This window comes from Erpetoichthys calabaricus, chromosome 2, assembly GCF_900747795.2.
Source record: "Erpetoichthys calabaricus chromosome 2, fErpCal1.3, whole genome shotgun sequence".
NCBI classification, from domain to species: domain Eukaryota; kingdom Metazoa; phylum Chordata; class Cladistia; order Polypteriformes; family Polypteridae; genus Erpetoichthys; species Erpetoichthys calabaricus.
In genome coordinates this window covers 31,944,673-31,961,546 of record NC_041395.2, presented here as the reverse complement: position 1 = coordinate 31,961,546, position 16,874 = coordinate 31,944,673, and the positions used below count along the sequence as shown (strand labels likewise).

Here is a 16,874-nt window from a genome sequence, read left to right as displayed (position 1 = left end):
TTTTAATCTTTCCTCATAACTCATCCCCTGTAGCCCTGGAATCAGCCTAGTCGCTCTTCTCTGGACCTTTTCTAGTGCTGCTGTGTCCTTTTTGTAGCCTGGAAACGAAAACTGTACCCAGTACCCAAGATGAGGCCTCACCAGTGTGTTATAAAGCACCTTGAGCAGAACCTCCTGTGACTTGTACTCCACACATCAAGGCGCTATATAACCTGACATTCTGTTAGCCTTCTTAATGACTTCTGAACACTGTCGGGAAGTCGATAGCTTAGAGTCCACTATGACTCCTAAGTCCTTCTCATAAGATGGACTCTCGATTTCCAGACCTCCCATTGTGTTTTCAAACCTTACATTTTCCCTTCCTATGTGTTGTCCTTTACATTTACTGACATTAAATTTCATCTGCCACAAATCTGCACAAGCTGCTGTCCAAATTCTTCTGCTTCAACGGATTCCAGATTATCTGCCAATCCACCTATTTTGGTATCATCTACAAACTTAACCAGTTTATTATTTCTATTCATTATCTTAATGAATGGTGTCTGGTGATGCCAGCTCTGTGTGAAATCACACCTCAGTCCTGACTCTTTACATCAGTAACTCTAGATGGTGCAATGAGCTGCCCACCTCCATCTGAAATTCCGACTCCATCAATGAGTTTAAGAAATGTTTGGGGACTTTTTTGTTTGGAGAATTTTCTAACTTATATTAGCTGTTAGGTTTTGCAGCATAGAAAGTGTAACTTGTTTCAACTTTGTTCTGAGGGCATATGATGATCACTTATGACAGTTGATTTTGTAGCTTTGTCTTGTAACATTTGTTTTTAAACAGTCCCCCAGACTGATGTGTACTCGATTAGGTTGACCTCTTTTGTAAGTTGCTTTGGATAAAAATCTGTTAAGCAAATTAATGTAAATGTAAGATATGCAAATCTGAAGTAGATAATAATGTAATGTGCAAAGAAAAACAATGCCACTTCCTCTTCTTTGTCTTCCAGCTGCTTCTGTTAGGGGTTGCCACAGCGGATCATCTTCTTCCATATCTTTCTGTCCTCTCCATCTTGTTCTGTTACACCCATCACCTGCATGTCCTCTCACACCACATCCATAAACCTTTCCTTAGGCCTTCCTCTTTTCTTCTTGCCTGGCAGATCTGGGCGATTTGGCTGCAACATCTGTCACCCCATTGTCTGTTAGGGTTCATTCTGCTCATCTGGCTGGCTTGGTGGGTATCCCCTTCCTCCCTCACTGCTCCATGTCTGTTCCTTCCGAAGTCCCGCGCTCTGTTGAAGAGGATGAGCCGTCAATGCCATCTAATAAATGTAAGTGTGAATATTGATGCCCCAGCTCAAGTGGTCCTCCATCATGTCAAAGGGCCTCAAAATTGTCTTCACATTGTATTTATGAAATTCCCATGCCTGTCTAGCTGCAGGGCCAAGTTCAGTTGGAACTCTTAAGTAAAGTGTTTTAGGTATGATGACAACATAGCCCACACATCTACCAGGAAGTCTTGGATCTTGTTCTTACTCGTACTAGAGTTTAGTTTAAAACTGATAAACACATTTCAGGACTTTTTCTCAATTTCACACCTGTGATTGTCTCTCTGTGGTATTGTGATATAGCACGTCCGAAGCTCAAAAAGAATGGCGAGCTTTATAATAAATAATCGCCACATTCACGGCTTAAAGAGGGGGCTTGGTAGTGTGGCCGGAGTGGCTCCCGGGTGCGATATAGCCTTCAGCGTTTCCGCAGTGAAGTGCACAGGTGTGGGATCGTCCATGTCCATAACTGATACTGGGAGCGGCTAATCGCCACCCCTGTGCCATGTCCCCATTATCATTAGGAGAAGTGTGACTGCGTAAGAGGAAAGATCAGAAAAGGGGAACAGAGGTTAGAGGAGAAAGAAGAGGAAGCTAGAGGCTGAGAGCCGGTGCAGGTGTGAGTGACTGAGTGAGCAAAAGAGCAGGAAGAGTAAGCTCGCTGGTAGTTGTAGGCAGCTGGGAAGCAGTGGCGTAGCTAGGGGGTGCAAGAGGGGACATCTGTCCCGGGCGCAGCATCCAGGGGGTGCCAAATTTCCCTTCCCCATTGCATTTTGGCAAACAGGAGGGGGCGCAAAATCTTCAGTTGTCCCCTGGCGCTGAAAACCCTAGCTACGCCTCTGCTGGGAAGTGAGCCCTGGTGGGCTTTTTGGCCAGAACTCGGGGTGGATGGATTGGGTCACCCCTGCTGAGTTTTTCAGAGGAGCAGGAATGACCAAGAATATGGACTTCTTGCCGCATAAGGCCGTGGAAGAGAGCGGGAGTCGGGGGCTTGGGAGGTTGAAGCCCCAGCGTGAGTGCCCTGGTCACTGGGGAACCCAAGTCTTGGTCTGGCGAGAACCGTATGGAGCCAGGGATCGAAAGGATACCAGACCAGAAGGAGAAGGTCAGCTGCAGGTAGGGCGACTCCCCTGCTGCAAGGCCCGGATGGGAGAAGCAGGGGAGCCGCCAGCTGAAGAAGGGTTTGCTTCCTGCCAGTATTTTAATCTCAGTTTTAAATGGAATATTTATTGGGATTTTAACCTCCACATTTTTACCCTGGTTTAATGGATTATTTATTTAATGACTTTTGGAGCACTGCACTTTGTTCGGGCACTGTTTGGATTTGTTTCTTTTAAATAAAAGCACTGTTTGCACTTTACACCTTCCCCTTGCTTTGTTCGGTGTCCTCATTGTCCAGCTCATCCAGTTACATTACAGATGGTGTTGGGTTCAAGATGCTCCCTGAAGGAGTGATGGGAGCATGGAGCAGGAACCGCATCATCACAGGTATTCCATTTGAACAGCATGGGAGTGCGTGCGTATGTGTGTGTGATTGCACAAGAATTTGTAGAAAAGATGTGACCTTGGGATTCGTTGTAAAAAATAACATGAGTAATGGGCAGCCGGGATGCTTACCTGGCCGAGACACCTCCATAAGAGAAGGACCCAGGGAAGGAGCTTGCCCGGGGTAATACTTCCCCTGGGATGGCAGAGGCCAGTCCTCCTGGCTTGCTACACTGCCACAGAGCAGAGAAGCTCAACCCTGCTGTGGATCATGGACACCACCAGGGGGTTAGTGGAGAACGGCTGAGCCCTCCTGTGCAGTGCTGCCATAATAATAATAATAATAATACATTTTATTTATATTGCACTTTATATTTTAGCAATCCCAAAGTGCTACAGAGTAAAAATAGAATAATAAAATAAAAAAAAAAAAAATAAATAAAAAAAAAAAAAAAAAAAAAAAAGAACAGAAGAGTCTATAAAATACTTTAACAAAATGACTTTCTAAAAAGATGAGTTTTTAGGTTTCGCTTAAAGGCCTCAGTCGACTGTGGGGCTCTCAGGTAATCAGGGAGGGCATTCCACAGCCTCGGCGCCACCGATGAAAACGCCCTGTCACCCATGCTGCTGAGCTTAGTTCTGGGGACTTGAAGAGTGTTAGTGAGTACAGAGCGGAGGGAACGTAAGGAGTTATGGGGGGTAAGGAGTTCCTGTAGATAAAGAGGGGCATGTCCATAAATGCACTGATGGGTAAGAAGGGAGACCTTGTACTCTATTCTGAATGAAACAGGGTGCCAGTGAAGGGTTTTCAGGATTGGGGTGATGTGATCATACTTTCGCACCCTCATCAGGATCCTGGCAGCGCTGTTCTGAATATACTGGAGTCTCTGGATACTCTTGCCAGGAATCCCAATGAGGAGTGCATTACAGTAATCCAGCCTGGAAGAGACAAAGGCATGGACGAGCTTCTCTGCATCTGCCAGGGTGAGTAATGGGCGGAGTTTGGCGATGTTCTTGAGATGGTAAAAAGATGACTTACAGAGATATTTGATGTGGGTGTCAAAAGTAAGTTGGGAGTCCATTCTAACACCCAAATTAGTAACAGATGTGGAAAGAGGAATATTTTGGCCAGAGAAAGTAATACTGGTGATGGTAGAAGAGCGAAGATGATGTGATGTACCAACTAAGATGGCTTCTGTTTTGGATCTGTTCAACTGAAGAAAATTGAGCCTCATCCAAGCCTCTATCTCCTCCAGGCAGGTAGACAATATAGATGTTGGCAGAGGAGCAGTAGAGGAGGTGGGAGTAGTCCTGAGGTAAAGCTGAGTGTCATCGGCATAGCAATGGAACGATAAACCATGTCTGCCAATGACAGTTCCAAGGGGGAGCATGTAGATAGTAAAAAGGATAGGGCCCAGCACAGAGCCCTGTGGAACACCACAGGCGACGTTGTGGGTGTGGGACTTTGCGCTGCCAAGGGCGACATGCTCAGTTCTGCCAGTCAGGTATGATGTAAACCAATTTAGAACAATTCCTGAGAGTCCAATAGTGTATTGCAGGCGGTGAAGAAGGATGTTATGGTCTATTGTGTCAAAAGCAGATGTCAGGTCAAGGAGGATAAGTAGTGAAGGTGAACCAGTATCTGCCGTCATCAGAAGATCATTGGTGACCCTGACCAGGGCTGTTTCAGTGCTATGGCCAGGGCGAAAACCAGACTGGAGCACTTCCAGGTCCTCTATAAAAGGAGACAGCTGCCACAACCCAGCGAGCCAGAGTCGGGTGGAAGGAAGACTGAGCTTGCTGGGAGAAGGAGTGGAGCCAGCTAGGGGAAAGAAAAAGGGACTTAGAACTGTGGTGACTGGTGCACTGTATACTGCTGCAGAAAAGAAATTAAAGGTGTGTTTGTGTGAGAAAGGCGTGGTGTTTGTTTGTGGTCCGGGCTGGTCTGTTACACATGACAATGGCTGCTTTAACCAGAGATTCGGAATAATGGTTGATTCATCTCTCCTTTGACATTTTAAGATGCGATGACTGAATGACATTACATGAAAAATGAAAAGCGTTAGCCAGTTGTTCAACAACATATCCAGTGCAGTATCTGGTGAAGAACCAGACACCAAAAAAGAAGTAAAATATAGAAAACAACTGCATATTCAATGTCAATGTATTTTCACAAAAGCATTTGTATTGCACAAACTACAAAGTTTAATGAAAACATTGGAAATAGAGTTCATAAAATACATTACTGAAAATACAATGAACGAATTAATATATGAACAAAAAAACAATGGAACAAACCTTTAAATGCTAAATACCCGAGGATCAGAAACACCTTGAGAAATAGTTTCTATATAAACAGTAGCCAGTAGAGGAAGTAGACTACTTAAGTGAACACACTCTATGGAGTGGTGGGCTTTAGCATAAAGAAAAAATCAGTTCACACATACAGGTTACTGAATGAGACTTTGTAAATCTGTGCAGATTTTATTGAGTTCCTGTAATCCAGATTGCAATTCATCTGCCACTTCACGGATTTTAGTTGCAAATTCAGTTTTGGCTCCATTATGAAGGTCAATGGAGTCTTTTGCAATGAAGTAGACATCCAGCCCAAGGAACAGGCCTGAGAGGACTCCAGTTGCCACTCCAGCCACCCTGATTGCCCTTGTCAGTCCTCCTGACGCTTTTGCTAATGTGGCCACCCTGGCAATCTCCGCAGCATTGGTTAATGCTTTCCCAGCTCTTGCCCCTAACTGAATTTTGTTTGATGTTTTTAGCAAAGCCTCATTTGCCAGAGACTCTTTTAACTTGGACTCATTTAACTCTTCCACGTTCTTTAGGCAGGAGTTGACAGTTTCCAGGCATTCTACAAAAGCCTTCATATCCTTCTGGTAACTCTTTATAATCTCTTCCACTTTTTGTCGCTCCAACGAGTTGCTCACAGTGTCTGAAATGGTAGCTGAAGCGCTGGTCACCCCCCCTGCCACAGCCACTCCCAGACCCACACCTGAGACCATAAGGGAGGCGCCCAGAGTAAAGGGGGCCAGGATCAGTCCAGCGATAGTTACAATCCCCCCAGCGGCACTCACGGTTCCTCCAGTAATGTTGGCAATGGTGGCTTTCTTGTGGAAACTGTCCACGCCATCTGCAATGATGTGAAGGTCATCAATGTTCTTTTGTAGATCCTGAATACGATCATTGAAGAGTTTCGAGAAAAGTTTAATGGTCTTGTGCATATCTTCATGTAACCTGTCGATGTGAGACAAGACAACTTAAGACAACTTAAACAGCAATCAACTCATTTGAAGTTATTTAAACATGAATTACATGGCTTTAATTGTATTACCCAAAAGGAGGTGAAGCTCTTGAACAAATGTAAGACAAATAAATGTGGAAATATTTTCAAAAAATACTTTTATTAATCCTGGCACTTAAAGTAAATCTGACGCTATCACAGATCTAGCCATAATGTTTTGCTTTTTAGGTGTTTGTACCTTTTACCGTTCGATTTCTGCAAAGTGTATTTTGCGTTTTCAGCGTCACACGCCAAACATTTCTTAATTTATGTTAATGGAAAATTTATGCATATGTATGTACACAGCTATTTTGCACAAGATGAATTTCATCCAGTTTTTCCAAAATATGTTCCTTTACATTTTAAGACATCTGCAGTACATTTTCAGATATCTTAAATGTATGTCAAGATATCTCAGATTCACCTTGCATACATTTTAAGATGTCCGAAACTCATTTAAAGATATCTTGGAAAATCACTTCTTGTTTTAGTGGGACTTCCTGTTTATTACAACATTAGAACAATTTAGATGACAACTAAATAGGCCATTCATTAGACAGTTACAGCAATCAAGACGAGAACAGCCCATTCAGACCAACAAAGCTCGCCACTCCTGTTCACTTACTTTTCGAAAATAACATTAAGTGTTTTGAAAAGTCCCTTAAGTCCTACTGTCTACCACTCTTCTTCTTAACTTATTCCATGTGTCTGCAGTTCTCTGTGTAAAGAAAAACTTCCTAATGTTTGTGTGAAATTTACACTTAACAAATTTCCAACTCTGTCCCCATGTTCTTGATGAATTTATTTTAAAGTAACAATCTTGATCCACTGGACTGATTCCCTTCATAATTTTAAACACTTCAGTCATGTCACCTCTTAATCTTCTTTTTGCTTAAACTGTAAAGGCTCAGCTCTTTTAATCTTTCCTCATAACTCATCCCCTGTATCCCTGGAATCAGCCTAGTCGCTCTTCTCTGGACCTTTTCTAGCGCTGCTATGTCCTTTTTGTAGCCTGGAGACCAAAACTGCACCCAGTACTCCAGATGAGGCCTCACCAGTGTGTTATAAAGCTTGAGCAGAACCTCCTGTGACTTGCACTCCACACATCAAGGCGATATATAACCTGACATTCTGTTAGCCTTCTTAATGGCTTCTGAACACTGTCTGGCAGTTGATAGTGTTGAGTCCACTATGACTCCTATATCCTTCTCATAAGGTATACTTTCAATTTTCAGTCCTCCCACTGTGTATTCAAACCTCACATTTTTACTTCCTATGTGTAATACTTTACATTTACTGACATTAAATTTCTGTATGCTGTCCAAGTCTCTCTATAATGACTCAATGGATTCGAGATTATCTGCCAATCCACCTATCTTGGTATAATCTATAAACTTAACCAGGTTGTTGCTTACATTCCTATCCAAGTCATTTATATTTATTAAAATATACATACATACAGTATATACAGTATTTAAGATATCTTATGTTAAGATATCTTATAATGCATTTTAGAAATCTCAATATAAGCATAAAGTTATTATGAGATATGTTGAAATGCCTTTCTGATATCTGAAAATAGATTGAATGATATTTTGAGATATCTTGAATTGTATTGTACATGTCTAAAAATTAAACTTAGATCATTTGTGTATGTAGCATGACTCCTGGGGTTGTGAGATGGCATTTCGGGGATGCAACAAAGAAGGTTGCATAGCGATTGGACAAAATTGCTATCCAACTTCATTATGCTGCAATCGGTGTCTTGCAGTGTGCCATCATCTGTAGGTCATTTATTTGTTAGTGCACTTGTTCTAGGAAAAGAATCAAGCATTTTGTGTACAATTGTCACCTGTGAATAGCCACAATAATGCCCATTCTTGCTGGTTCCTTGCTGCAGGCAGAGTGTTTATAAAGTTGAATAACTTTTTTTTAAAGAGAATGGAGTTTGGACTTTGCACTGACCCACAGAGAAGGATGAGGTCTAATATTGATTTATGTGCAAGCCCTGATCATGAAATGTCACTGATTTCAAGATTTGATTGACATTTTTGTCAGTCAGGTACAAGGGGGACTGAATTGGATGCAACACCCGCTGCTTCCACTCAGCCCATCTCTCCAGCTGGCGGTCCTGGCAGTAGTGCAGCAATTTTAACTGTGCGGCTCATCTGTGTTTGAACTGCAGTGCAGGTGTTATTGGGGGACAAAGTTCATGGACTCTTTTTCATTGCTTAATGGTGCACCGTCACCCAGTGCTTCACAGGGGTCTCCAATCCCCCAAACCCCTTGATTGTTGTTCATGTGTCATTTCCTCATGGCGCTTGATGCTTTGCAGTATACCCCAACCCATGGATTGTCAATTGAGTGTGTCTAAACTTCACTGGATACACATTTATAAGATTATTGAGAATTATAAAAGGTAAATTGCTTAATTTATATAAAAGTTCATGCATTAAGGTACAAGATTATTTTCTGAGTTCAGGTTGTTCACCTGAAATACTGTATGTCATTCAATTTGTGGTTCAAAAATGAGAAATTTTACTTATTCATCCTAAATAGTGATATTCCTTATGTAGGGGGTGTGAAAATAAATCAAACATTTATGGGGTTGGGAACCACTGTATTAGATAAACGTGTCTGCTTAGCAAATAAACATAAATGTAAATGCAGATACCTCAAAAAAAATTTTCTATATAAAGATATCTTAAAATGTTTTTGAGATATTTTGAAAGGAGAGTCAAGATATCTTGTAAATGGAATTCAAAGTATTTAGAAATGGAAAAGACTTATTTTGAGATATCATAAAATGAATTTTTCAGGAAGGCCTAAGAGAAGGTTTATGGATGTGGTGAGTGAGGACATGCAGGTGATGGGTGTAACAGAACAAGATGAAGAGGACAGGAAGATACGGAAGAAGATGATCTGCTGTGGCAACTCCTAACACGAGCAGCTGAAAGAAGAAGAAGAAGATAAAATGAATTTTTCAGATATCTGAAAATCACATCTTAACAATATTGGGATTTTGGAAGTACATTTTAAGATATCTCAAACACATTTCCAAAATATCTTAAAATAGCTTTGTGTACATTTTACGATATTGTCACGCATGCACGTCGGACAGTCTTCTCACTGGCATATTTAAGGTATGTAACAACCCGTTGGGGCAATAGGGGGCGCTGTCACTAACATCTCCTTCTCTCCACCCAGTGGGGCGACTTAGCACCGCCCCTTCCGGTTCCCCAGCTATAAAAACCCCAGCTGCCCAGAAAGAGGTGTCTTTTGTGACCAGAGCGACCCACCGGACGGAGCTCCTGACAACCGACCCTGAACCTGCGGCTAAAGCCAAACCTTTTTTTGTTTAGTTTAAAGCCGGAGGGGGAGAAAGTTAAACACAAGGAGGTGTTGTCAGTCAGTCATTTTCCAACCCGCTAAATCCTAACTACAGGGTCACGAAGGTCTGCTGGAGCCAATCCCAGCCAACACAGGGTGCAAGGCAGGAAACAAATCCCGGGCAGGGCACTAGCCCACCACAGAGGAGGTGTTGTTTTTTTTTGTTAAAACGTTCAGTTAAATTAAACGGGACAGCCCAGTTGACCTCTCAACTTTTATTTGTTGAGACTTGTCATTTTTGCACTTGGCCACAATATCCCAAATTAAATTCAAGGAATCTTAAAGTAGAAAGAAAGCCTCTTTGAAAAAATAGTCAATTTTACAGGAACTCATTTTGGGATATCTTGAATTGCATTTCAAATATCTGAAAATGCCTACATGCTTACTTTAAGATATCTTGAAAGGTATTTGAGATATTTCAACTCCAATGGGATATCTGTTACGTCTAAAAGGAAGAAAATGTAGAGCTGTTTTTTAAACAGAGATTGGGAGATGACTACGAATGACAGGCAGAAGTGATGGCGTACTCACTGGCAATCGGCAAGGCCATGTTGGTCTAACACATCATCAGGTGTCTTATGATATCACTATGAACGCAACAACTTGAGCTGCTTGAAGTAACAAAGGTTGCAGCCCCTTTGAGGACATTGCTTCAGCTGTCAGAAACCATAAAAGCAGCCTTATAAGCATTAGAGAGTATGGCCAATGCACTGCTGGAGGTGACAGAAGCAAATCGAATTGTAGTTCCAGACCTTTCGAAGACCTCTGAGCCTACTGCGATGAGCTCTAGCGAAGTAGACGTACTAGAAGTGCTTCTTGTCTGCAATCCTGGTGTGTGGGAGGTAATTCTGGGGTGAATGGCCCCAGCCTGGTGCTTTCAAAGTCAGGCAACAAGTGCTGATGAGCGCTCAGTTGTTCAGAGAAGGAGGTTTTTAGGATTAAGATTGTCGAAAAGGAGAAAGGAAAGAGTTTGTATTAGATAAGTTAGTTTAATAAAGGTATTATCTTGAAAAGTCTGGTCTGCATCAGTTGTGTCTTGGGGTTTAGGGTTCTGTAAGACCACCCTGACTGTTCCCTCTATGTGCTCTCCTTATTTAAGGGCAGCATTTTGGCAGAGTGTTGTCTCTTAATGTTTTCCTACTTGCCAGAGGTGTTCCCGTTAGGCTACCTGTCAGTCTGACTGTGCGTCTGAACTGGCCCTGTGATGTACAGACCTCCAATCCAGAGATGTCTACTGCCAAGAACTGCCCTGCACTTGATAAGGTGGTTAGAAACTAGAGAGACCCTTTTATTTAAGAAGTGACTGAAAGCTTTTCTCACACAGCATATTACTTTTCTCTGCTAAGAATTTCAAGTGAACATTAAAAAACTACTAGGAATAAAAAATGTCAATGAACCGATACTGGCAATACAAAACTAAAGAGCAGCTCAAATAAGGAAACATCTGATCACTTTACTCATTTATTAGTGAACAGTTTGCGGCCAAACATAAAAAAACAATGCCATGTCTCATGCTTTTGACAATGGCTGATTTGGCTTACCTAAATTCTTCATCTTCGGATGAGCTTTCTCCAGACATCTGCTCCTTCCAAACTTAAATCATAAAAATATTTTAGAATGAGGACAGTGACATAATGCACTTAATTATAAAATATGACTGGTTAGAAATCTTTACCAATTGTATGTTTAACCCTGTGCAACCCAACGGGCTAATGACTGGTGCTGTCTCCTCGCCATTCCAGTAATCCTAGTTTTAAATTCAGCATTGTGTGGAATTCTGTCTGTGTCTGGGTGGGCTTTTCTTTGGGTACTCAGATGTTCCTCCTGAATTCCTAAAAAATGGTGATGTCTGAGAGTTGATGTGTGTGTGTGTGACTGGGCCCTTTGAAGAGACTTTTGCCCAGGCCAGGCCTTTTTTATCTGTTTTGTGTACAGTGCTGCCAAGTTAGATCCTGGCACCTGTTACCTGGAATATGAGGAAGCAGGTTTGAAAATGACTGTGACAACATTTAAGATTTCATGGAAATATTTTTCCTCCAAAAGACAAAGCCTTCACCTAGCAGTAGTTTCATTCATTCAGAAAAACCTGATGGCATCTTGCTGCAGTGGTTAGCACTGCTGACTCATGGAAGATGCCCTCAAGCTTCCTTTCTGTATGTAGTCTGACTGCTATTCCCATGTGAATGTGGGTTGTGCCCACTCATGCCAGCATCCATCAGCATCAACAAAATGCAAGTGGAATATGAATACCCAATGAGTACATTTTATTGGTAAAAGCAGTGAGTGAAGAGCTCGGATTGGTCAGGGTTGCCCCTGTTTAAGACTGCACCTCTACCTGAGGGCCAGTCTGGGGCACTTGCACCAAGTATATTGCCGTTAGGGTGTTTTTTTTTAAATAAATAAATATTTCTACATGTCCGACCCTCCCAAAAGGATAAAACAATTTACATTTTAATTAAATTTATCTAGTAAGAGTCATTGTGAAAGTGCCTTTTGGGAGTCATGTAGCAGTCACATATGTAATGAAATAACAACAACATATAGGTGAATGGAGATATAATATAATATAACTAGACATTAAGCCCATTACAATAACGGGCGCTAGAACAGTAGTGCATAAACATTAGTAGGAACAGTCTATATTAAATGGCAAGGGACCTTGACCTCATTCTGTTTCTTGTCTTAATTTTTTTTTGTCAAAAATATTTTTGCAAGAAGCCTAAAGTAAAATAATAATAAAAATAAAATAGAAACTTATATGACAATATATTAAGTATAATTAATATTACATTTATCCTTTCCTCTATGGCTGTTGATTGATGTGTTGTGTCTGTTTGAAGATCTCCTATCCTGCTTCTATTTATTTTAGCTTGCTGTGGCGTCTCTCCAGCAAGTACTGTGCAGTTCCCCAGCAAGCATTTTAATCTGTGCTGGCGTGCAGCTGATTATTGTATGTGTGGCGTCTCCCCAGCAATGCATTTTATGTGCGTGAAAATAAATCTACTTTTAAGTTATCCTATTGTAATATCATGAAAATTCGTATATTTAGGAAAACCCCTTCAAAGACTGACACTTTACACTTTACTGGGCCAAGCTTCTTAATCGCAAATCTGACATCCTCAGACACACACACACACACACCACACACACACACGCACACACACACTAATCCCACCTCTTTGGGGAAGCTGTTCTCCGCGTCTCAGTACCCGATTGGATTTTTCGTGCCTTATGTTTTAGGTGTTACCTCATTTACCAAAATCCGATTGGATCGGTCGTGTGATATTTTATAGGTCCCGCCCTCTCTGTCTTACATGACGTGTCAGGCAGCCTTTGAAGCATCTGCTAGAGGCCGGTGACTCTGCCACTCATTCCGCCCCTCCCTGTACTTTCGCCTTGTCCGTAATATCCGTTTAATTTTCTGTCACAACAGTGGGCAATGAGCAGAGTCTCCCCAGGAACTGATGTCATGTGTGGCATGCAGCTGATAATCGTGGCTGTGGCGTCTCTCCAGCAAGTACTGTGCAATTCCGCAGCAAGTATTTTAATCTGTGCTGGCAAGCAGCTGATTACTGTATGTGTGGTGTCTCCCCAGCAACGGATTTTATGTGCGCGACCGCGAATACCCAATCAGCACTCTCCCCAGCAATGATGTCCTTTATTAAAGAGAGCCCCGCGCATGTGCACTTCACCAGAAGACACACACACACGGACACATGGACGCACACAGGGATTTTATTAAAGAGGATATCTATACTAATAAAAGGCAAAGCCCTGACTGACTGACTGACTGACTGACTGACTGACTGACTGACTGACTCACTCACTCACTCACTCACTCACTCACTCACTCACTCACTCACTCACTCACTCACTCACTCACTCACTCACTCACTCATCACTAATTCTCCAACTTCCCGTGTAGGTAGAAGGCTGAAATTTGGCAGGCTCATTCCTTACAGCTTACTTACAAAAGTTAGGCAGGTTTCATTTCGAAATTCTAAGCGTAATGGTCATAACTGGAAACCTGTTTTTTGTCCATATACTCTAATGGAGGAGGCGGAGTCATGTATAGCGTCATCACGCCTCCTACGTAATCACGTGAAATGAAAACAAGGAAGAGATTTACAGCACGAGTCAAACGCGGGAACGAAGGTAAATGACGTTAATTGTTGAGTGTCTTTTAATACTGTGTAAGCATACATATTAACACATGTGCAATTAAACGTGTGCATTTACGGGGTGATTTCTCAGGCTTAAAAGCTCGCCTTTTATTAAAAAGGTAAATGCAAACTGTTTTCATTCTGAAGGGCACAAACCACATTAGATTTCATGCTCAAGAGTAAGCTCAGCACACAGCTTGGTCATATTACAACCGGAGGGGCGAACTGACAACGTGGTATACAAAGAGATCCTTAACAAACAATTATTGATTCATTTTCCCTCAGTTTAAAAAGGTTTACTTTTCTTCTTAATAAAAATTTTAAAGCAGTACTTCGCCATTGCGATGCGCGGGTATTTCGATATATATCAAAATATATCGCGTCATCACGCCTCCCACGTAAGCACGTGAACTGACCCGCTGCCGTTTGCAATGTCATATTCGCGAGATACAAGTTTAATGAGAAGACACGAGGTATAAACGACAGTTTGGATCACTTTGTAACAGAGTTAAAATTGCTGTAGCGAGAAACTTTTAACTGCCGGGTCTTAGCTAACATTAAATAAACCCGTGGACATCGCAGCATCACACAAGAGAGCGGCTCACGTGAAGTGACTGAACGCAGCAGGAGTGATCACTTTGATGAATCAAACCTGTTCAAAAAACACATTACACAATTGATAAGGTACGAAAACAATATGAAACCGATTGTGGATTTGCGTACAGCCACCAAAACTTTGTGACGGCACGAGACTTCAGGTAACGTGTCTGCAAAAGAACCTCATTCAGGCAACTATTTTTACTGGCGGTGGCTCAGGGGAGAGAGTTTTTATTCCGCGCATCCCCGTTATACCCTCTGATCTCCCATTTCAATTCAAACGCCTCCAATTTCCACTAAGGCTCTGCTTCGCAATGACAATTAATAAGTCTCAGGGACAGACCCTACAAAAGGTTGGCATTGATTTGAGGCAGGACTGCTTTTCACATGGCCAACTGTACGTTGCATGCTGAAGAGTAAGCTCAGCACACAGCTTGGTCATATTACAACCAGAGGGGCGAACTGACAACGTGGTATACAAAGAAATCCTTAACAAATAATTATTGATTCATTTTCCCTCAGTTTAAAAAGGTTTACTTTTCTTCTTAATAAAAATTTTAAAGCAGTACATCGCCGCTGTGAAGCGTGGGTATTTTGATATATATATATAATATATATATATATATGTAGATATGTATATATATATATATATATATATATATATATATATATATATATATATATATATATATATATATATATATATATATGTCAATGTATGTATGTATATATGTATGTCTAGATATATATAGATATGTATATATGTGTATATATATGTATAATATATATATATATATATAATATATATATATATAATATATATATAATTATATATATAATATATATATAATAATGTGTATGTATGTATGTATGTCTAGATATATATATATATATATATATATGTAGATATGTATATATATGTGTATATATATGTAGATGTGTATATATATGTAAATATGTGTATATATGTAGTTATGTAAATATATATGTATATATATGTGTCTGTGTATATATATATGTGTGTGTGTGTATGTATGTATGTATGTGTATATATATGTATGTGTATGTATGTGTATATGTGTATATGTATATATGTATATGTGTGTGTGTATGTATGTTTGTATATATATGTGGATGTGTATATGTATATATATATGTAGATATATGTATATGTAGATATGTGTATAGGTAGATATGTATATATATGTATACTGTATATGTATATGTATATATATGTTTATGTGTGTGTGTGTATATTATATATATAAAAGACAGCAACACTCATAACAATGACAACACAATTACATTGACAATCATGTTACGCTATTTTTAAAATGTTTCCTTTTTTTTTTCATAACCTCTTTAACACACTACTTGTCCGCTGCGAAGCGCGGGTATTTTGCTAGTAATATAATATAATATAATATAATATAATATAATATAATATAATATAATATATATATATAATATAATATAATATAATGGGCAGCACAGTGGCGCAGTGGTAGCGCTGCTGCCTCGCAGTAAGGAGACCTGGGTTTGCTTCCCAGGTCCTCCCTGCGTGGAGTTTGCATTCTCCCTGTGTCTGTGTGGGTTTCCTCCCACAGTCCAAAGACATGCTGGTTAGGTGCATTGGCGATCCCAAATTATCCCATGTGTGTGCCCTGCGGTGGGATGGTGCCCTGCCTGGGATTTGTTCCTGCCTTGTGCCCTGTGGTGGCTGGGATTGGTTCCAGCAGACCCCCGTGACCCTGTGTTAGGATATAGCGGGTTGGACGATGATTGACTGACTCTCTATTATAATAAAAAAATCTTGGGAGACGAGACTTTTTAGCCTGGGATGAGACGTGATCTTTTGAAGAGAGACACTTTCATGTCCCCCGAGGCGAGACTTTCTGCCAAGAGATTTCACCAGGCCCGGGGCCGGAAATAAAAGACAAAGAGTAGATGACAAAGTAGAATGCCGTAAAGAATTCAAAAATGTTGCCGCAATACACATGCAGAGCAGGTTAGAGATAATGGAAAATGAAAACTTGGAAGTCTCAAAAAATTGATAGTAAAGATCACATTAACGCAAACAAGTGGAAATTATTACTCTGTGAAATAACGGAACAGCGAAAAGAGATCAAATATATTGTTCGGATTTAAACTTTAAGTCGGAGACTTGTAGAACGTCTAATTCGTGTTGCCATCACGGAACAGTAGTTTTTCTTCCCAATGAAGAGGCGTATCCGTGAGAATTAAAAGATTTGTTGTTTGGTGAAAGTGAAATCCTCATACGCTGTCACGCTTAGGTCACAGAGTTATACAGATACACAGAAGATTTTAGAGACAGAAACGTTATTCAAACACTTCAAACAAACATAAGTCTCTTTGAGAAGTGAATCAAGCTCTGTATATAGTCGGAGGTTACAGTTCCGTCTCTCAATTAAAAGAACAGAAAATCATCCTCTTCATTGGGGCATGCCTCGGGAGCGGGACCCCCAATAGGAGCAGAAAATGTCTGGGGGAGAAGAGAGACAAGGCAGTGAGACAAAAAGGATAGCTGCTGTACAGACTTTTAAATGTTCGAAGCGCCGCATGCAGATGCAGATCATGTGACACAGCAGCAGCAGCAAGCCAGCAGTTG

General features: G+C 40.9%; 1 protein-coding gene across 1 annotated transcript in view; it reads right to left on the bottom strand.

Annotated features, from left to right (window-relative positions):
• Positions 1 to 5,106: 5,106 nt before the first annotated feature.
• Positions 5,107 to 16,874, bottom strand: part of LOC114645732 (apolipoprotein L3-like) — a 28,811-nt gene continuing 17,043 nt past the window's right edge. Inside the window, exons 6-7 of the mRNA XM_028793558.2 lie at positions 11,027 to 11,078; positions 5,107 to 6,049 (exon numbers count right to left, since the gene is read on the bottom strand). Coding sequence (XP_028649391.2) covers positions 5,254 to 6,049; positions 11,027 to 11,078 — 848 coding nt within the window. The 3' untranslated portion in view covers positions 5,107 to 5,253. The remainder of the gene's footprint in view (positions 6,050 to 11,026; positions 11,079 to 16,874) is intronic.